The sequence below is a fragment of the Octopus sinensis genome, linkage group LG17 (assembly GCF_006345805.1).
Source record: "Octopus sinensis linkage group LG17, ASM634580v1, whole genome shotgun sequence".
Classification (NCBI taxonomy): domain Eukaryota; kingdom Metazoa; phylum Mollusca; class Cephalopoda; order Octopoda; family Octopodidae; genus Octopus; species Octopus sinensis.
In genome coordinates, this window is record NC_043013.1 from 10680087 (window position 1) to 10687442 (window position 7356).

Genomic DNA, 7356 nt, shown 5'->3' on the forward strand with positions numbered 1-7356 from the left:
ATCATCATCATCATCATCATCATCATCATCATCATTGTTATCGTCATCATCAGCAACAGCAGCTAAGGACCATTGTAAGTAGTAGCAGCAGTAAATAAGAAGCAGAAGTAGGAGTAACATTATATGAAGTAGTAGTGGTAGTAGTAGTAGTAGTAGTAGTAGTAGTAGTAGTAGTAGTAGTAGTAGTAACAGCAGCAGCCGGACACGCCAGCAACAGCAGCAACAGTAACAGCAAGACACCCTCCTCCCCCCTCCCCTAGAACAGCAGCAGAAGCTGCAAAACAGCAGCAGCGAGCAAGCAAGCAATTAACAGCAACAACAACAGCAGCAGCAGCAGAAACAGCAGCAGCAGCGAGCAAGCAAGCAATTAACAGCAACAACAACAGCAGCAGCAGCAGAAACAGCAGCAGCAGCAGCAGCTGTAAGTAAGCAAGTAAGAACTGTAGGAAGAGAGATATTTACCATTAAATCTACAGTTTTAGTTTAGTTTCAGTCGGTGAGGCAGTCCAGAGAAGTGAGAGACTGCTGAGGGGAGGAGTAAAAATCTGGCAGTGAGACACACAGAGAGAGAGAGAGAGGAGACAATAGCGTGTGGGAGACAGTGTGAGGAGGAAAAAGAGACGGAGGAGGAGGAGGAGGAGGAAAAGGAAGAGTGAGGCAATGAAAGAGTTTTGCTCTTTCTTATTGTTTGAACGTTTGTTTCTTTTTTTTTTAATTTTTATTATTATTTACTTTGGAGAATACAACAAGCAAAGAGTGCCGGCTGGCTGGTTTGCTGGCTGGCTTACTTTTCAGCAGTGGTGAAGAAACGGACTGGAAGATAAGCAAGTGTTTTGTTTTTGTTATTTTTTTTTAAACTGTTTAGAAGAAGACACAAGAAGAAGAGAAGGAGAAGGAAACGAAGAATAAAGATAATTAAAAAAAAAAAATAAATAAAAGGAGGACAGAAGGAAAAAATATAAAAAAAGAAGGAAGGAGTAAAGGCAGGAAGAAAAGAAAGAAAGAAGGAAGATGGCGTCAGCTTTACACGCAGCTAACCCTGAAAGTTGGTCGCTGAAAACCCTACAACCGAACCGTCATCATTTATCGCCGTCCTTAATGCAACAGACCCTCCAGGCCCACACCAATATCAGTGTGAACAATCATTTGGCACATGTAAATTCGCCCCATGTTAATTCGCATTCACAATCACATGTAAATTCAAATTCACATGCAAGCGGACAGGCAAATGCACAAGCACACGTACATATGCAACTGCACCCGGCCCACAGCAGCAGTAACAACAGCAGTAATAGTATTAATAATAGTAATAGTAGTAGTAGTAATAATATAACTAATAACAGTAGTAGTAATAGCAACAGCAGTAACTCTAGTAGTTGTAGTAGTAATAGTAATAATAATGGTAATAGTGGTACTAATAATAATAGCACGGCCCCTGTTCCTGCACTGACGAATACAATCGCTAATCCTGTTTCGACCCCGAATTTAGTTCCGGGTGGATCAACATCATCACCACCGGCAGCGGTAGCAGCATCAACAGCAGCAGCAACAGCAGCGTCAGCAACAACATCACCAGTAGCAGCAGCAGCATCAGCAGCAGCATCAGTGACAGCGGCAGTAATAGCGGCCCTGCCTGCAGCACCGCCGTCACTACCATCCCATCATCAACAACAACAACAGCAACCTGCCCATCACAACCCTGTTCAACATCATTTACAGCAACACCAACTACAACAACAACAACAAGCTCACACACATCAAACTCATTCTCTGTTGAATCCCCTGCATCACCACCCCCATCAACAACAACAACAACACCAGCATCCCAGTCCACAACATCTTCACCAACAACCCATACACCAAAACCCACCACCATCACATATACAATCACACCCGCAGCATCACCAGCAACACCATCAGCAACCACATCACCAACAACAGCATCATCATCATCAGCAACAACAACAACAACATCAACAGCATCCACACTTACAACAGATGTCTCCACCCGGCGCTGCGGGTGTCTTGTCTGGCAGCGTTTTGGGGAAGCACTATCTACAAAACGGACATGCTCTCCAGGGGAACCCTCTCCTCGCAGCAGCGAACGCTTATAACGAGAGGGCGGCTTACTGTTCCTACTTGCAGAATGGACTGGATTCTCGCAATAACCCTGAAATGACAGCAGCAACAGCGACAACAGTCCACCCTTATTCACACAACCCGTTATCTCAGCAACATATACCGGCCCCTAGAAGTCCACCCGAAGATCACAACTCTGTTTTTTACCCATGGATGGGAATTGTTGGTAAGTAAAAAGTTACAGATCTAATCTACCTTTGTGCGTGTTTATTTACATACAGTAAATAAATTACATACATATAAAATATGTGTATATGCATATATACATATACATATAATGTATATATATATTATATATATTGTTCGCAATATAAGGAACATAACATATATATATGTATTATATATATATAAAATAATGATATTTAGATTATAAAAAGATAAAAATATCTGGCGCATAAAATATTGGTGTAGCGCTCTTGCTCGCTATCTTTTACAAACATGCATACACATACACAATACAAAAACAAAACTGTTTACATATTTATGTCAGTGTATATCTGCACACACACACACTATATATATATATATATATATATTATATATATATAGATTATATAAGGATCAGATCGTTATTTAAATACCGATTTTTATCAGGTGGCCAGCAATGAGATTGAAAACCTTCAAAGGTAATAATTATTATTAAAATTATAATTTACGGTATCCAAGAGATGCCACCATGCTGGAAATAGCAGCGAAAACTTGACTCTAAAACACATCAAAATGTTCATACACCACTCTCCTGGTGCTGTAAGAATTATAATTTTAATAATAATTATATATATATATATATATATATGAGTATGTATATATGCATGTCTCGCTCTATATATATATATTCATATATATAAATAAATATATATATAAAATGTCTGTGTTTGTGTATTTGAGTGTATATGTGTGTGTGCGTGTGTGTGTACATATAGATGAATATGTCACAAAAATATAACTTTTTAAATATCACAACTATATAATAGGTAGGTAGTTAGATAATTAGTAGTTTCTACATGTATGTATCGGTTTTTCTAACAATCTATCTATCTATCTATCTATCTATCTATCTATCTATCTATCTATCTATCTATCCATCCATCTATCTGCCTATCTATTTAACTATTTATCTATTTACGTATCTATTTACTCGCCCGCTTGCGTGCCTATCTATTTATCTAGCTCGGTATTTATTTTAAGATGTCCATATATATATATATATATATATATTTCTGTGTTTATATAGGCACGTGTGCGCGTATACACACATATTGTAAACACTCACATAGTTTTTACACTTTTATGTCAAACACAAGTTCTTCAAATCAAATTTAAACAGAGGCGTATAGAGTTGTATGAGCGTTAACTAATACGATACTGAAGAGATTAACAACCCAAAAATATTGAACGGACTCTACCGTAGGAAAGGAAGCACAGCCAACATTTGTAAGCAAAGTCTTCATAGCATGCTATACAAATGTATGCGTGTGTGTGTGTGTGCAGGTATATATATATATATATATATATGTACATGCTGAGAGAGTGAGAGAGAATATTTTCGGTGTCTGTTCATATCAAATAAATGCCTGAAAATCCCTCACTGATATCAGCAGATATTTTGCAATTGTAAACAAGGAGAATGGTGTGAGCGTGTCGTTTTATATTAAATCATATATTAAATATATCAATATAATTCTTTAAAATTATATTTATATATGCACACAGATAAATATATATATATATATACATATATATATATAGTATATATATATATATATATAATATATATATATATTATATATATATATATATATATATTATATATATATATATACATTTACATATATAAACATATGCATATATACATATCTAACATATATACACACATATATAAACATACACACACACACACACACACACATATATATATAATATGTGCACACATATATATACACACAAATATATATATAAATTTATGTATATATATATATATGTATATATGTATATATACATGTTATATAATATATATATATATAATATATATAATATGTGAATGTATGGTTATATCTGTGTATGGGTGTTTATGTCTCATACACGAGAAATATGTATGACAGGCAGACGACAGACAGTCGGACAGACAAACAGACAGACAGATAGGTAGGTAGATAGATAGATAGATAAATAGATAGATAGATATATAGATAGATAGATAGATAGATAGATAGATAGATAGATAGATAGATAGATAGATAGATAGATAGATAGATAGATAGATAGATAGATAATTAAATAGATAGATAGACGTCTTAACAGCATATTGTTGCTCAACTGATTAAGTTCTTTCTTAACCTCAAAAATAAAATTATCTCTTTAACTGAAACAAATTTTTATGTTTTGAAATAAATGATTATATTGAAAATATTTAGAGAAAAAAACTTTACGATATCACTAAATCCTCTCCATTAAGCTAATCTTTAGCAATAAACTTGCCGAAAAAATTTTTTTTCTTTTCAATTTTAGTTTCCTCGAAATATTCCTAAAATATGTGTCTCGCGTAAGTAACACTGGTAGACGTATGTTCACAAATTGCATGAAAATTTGTATTTTAAAGGGTGGTGAATTGGGAGAAATGGAAATGGGTTTAATAGGTCAGGAATACCTAAAACAAGAATATTTTTTTTACTCAAAAATGTTTGAAACTGTTGAACAAAATTGCACAAAATTACTCAAGAAATTTTCTATTTGTACATTTTTCAAAATTTACGGCCGACGAAAATTTTTAGATATATGGAGAATATAAATATTTTATAGGTAAAAAATATATCTAGATAGAGATATGTGTGTGTATTTATAGATATATATTTACTTTATACAGAATGACAGTTGTCAATAGATAGAAATATTTATACATGCATACTTTCACACACACACACACACATGTATATGTATAAGGAAAATTTGAAAATGCATATGTATATATATAGGTATATATAGAGATATATGTTTAAATACATATACATATAAAAATATATGTATATATGCTGGTATGCATGTATACATGATATATAATATATATACATGTATCTGTATATAGATATATATATATATACATATATTTATATCTATATTACATATATATATATACATATTAATATATATATATATATATATAATATATATATATGTAATATATATATATGTAATATATGCATATATACATTCATAGATATACATACCTACATATTTATTGTACATATACATGCATATATGGGTACAGGACATCAAAAAATCGTGAACAAAATGAGAAACGAAAACATAGAAAACGAATTTTTTTTTTCGGACAACGAAAACAAAACAAAAACAGAGAAACTAGACATGAAACATAAAGAACATTGCCTTCACCAGTTGTTCCTGTTTCATCTACTCCGCGTTTCGAAACCTTTGAAACGCGGAGTAGATGTAACAGGGACATCTTCGTTGTTCGAAAAAAAGTTCCTTTTCTAAGTGTTTGTTTTATGTTTTCGTTTCTCATATATATCTATGTGTATAACATATATATATATATATATATATATATATATATATATATATATATATAATATGTTATTTTATTATATTAAATCATTTATTAAATATCGTATATAATTGTTAAAAATTATATATATTTAATATAATACATATCATATTATATCAACAACTGAGTTATTCTATTACTTTTGCTAAATTTTAATAAAAAAAATATTATATCATATTTTATATATACATATTACACACACACACACACGTGTATGTATATCTGTATAGAGGCATAGACATATTTATATAGAATATAAATATAATAAAACTGTCAGTTAATCGTTCACCTTTGTTATTTATATTTGATTTTAATGTCTTTTTGTGTGACATTTAATTAATTCTTCAAACACAAATATTATCAAAGTCCTATTTTTTTTCGACTTCTTTGCGTTACAATATCTGTGAGTATATTGATGTATACATATATCCATCCATACATAATACATGTATACATACATAAATACATATATATATGTGTGTGTGCCTATATACATATATAATATATACGTGAATATATTTTAAAATTTGTATACTGTATATGTATAGATATTTATATACGTATATTATATATACATAAATATATACTTTTTAAGCTTGTATATATGAATAGGTATTTAGATACGTATATTATAAATGTATATATGTATGTATGTGTGCGCACGCATGTGCATATAATGTGTGTTTCTATATCTAAGTATATTTGTGATTCCCTATAATAAATGAGAAATCTTTTGTACGCTACTTTTGCGAGAGAACCTTTTAGATAACAACAATATTCTTAGAACGTTCTGCAAAGGAATACATGCCATTTGAGCCATCTTTTCTTAATATTATGCTAGCTACAACAGGAGGCCGCCGCTATTTTCAGTTATATATACAAATATATATATATATATATACATATATATACATATATATATATATATATATATATATATATATATATATATTATATATATTATAATATATCATGTGAAAATTAAATATATTATGTTGTTTATATATATATATACCACAACAAATTATTTATATATATACATATATATAAAATATTATACATATATATATATATATATTTATGTATATATACATAAAAAATATAATATATAGATATAAATATATATATTATATATATATTATATAGATGTATGTATATATGGATGTATATATATATATATATAATATATATATATATATATATATACATATATACATATACATGTATCTGTGTATTGATGATTATATATATATATATATATATATATATTATAAATCCCACTACATGTGTGTGTCTGCACGCGCATGTGCAAGTATATATCTATACAGATTTATGTATATGTGTATATTTATATGTGTTTGTATGTATATGTATATGTATATGTATGTGTATGTATATATATATATATATATATATGTATATATATATATACATTGTATATATGTGCGTATGTGTCTGTGTTTGTGTGTATAGCTTACAGTCATACGTATATATATATATATATATATACGACCACAAAAAATATAATCATATGATATATTTATGCAACCCTATATGTAATGTAGTTCAACTTAAAAAATCATAATCACATTTAAGATATTGTTGATTCAATATCGTTATGAAATTTAGGCAAATACAGATGTCAGATTGTGCAA

General features: G+C 30.1%; 1 protein-coding gene across 1 annotated transcript in view; it reads left to right on the plus strand.

Moving 5' to 3' along the window:
• Positions 1 to 1011: 1011 nt before the first annotated feature.
• The window catches only part of LOC115221037 (collectin-12-like), a 12867-nt gene continuing 6522 nt past the window's right edge, over positions 1012 to 7356 (plus strand). The window contains exons 1-2 of the mRNA XM_029791252.1: positions 1012 to 1155; positions 2146 to 2305. Coding sequence (XP_029647112.1) covers positions 1012 to 1155; positions 2146 to 2305 — 304 coding nt within the window. The remainder of the gene's footprint in view (positions 1156 to 2145; positions 2306 to 7356) is intronic.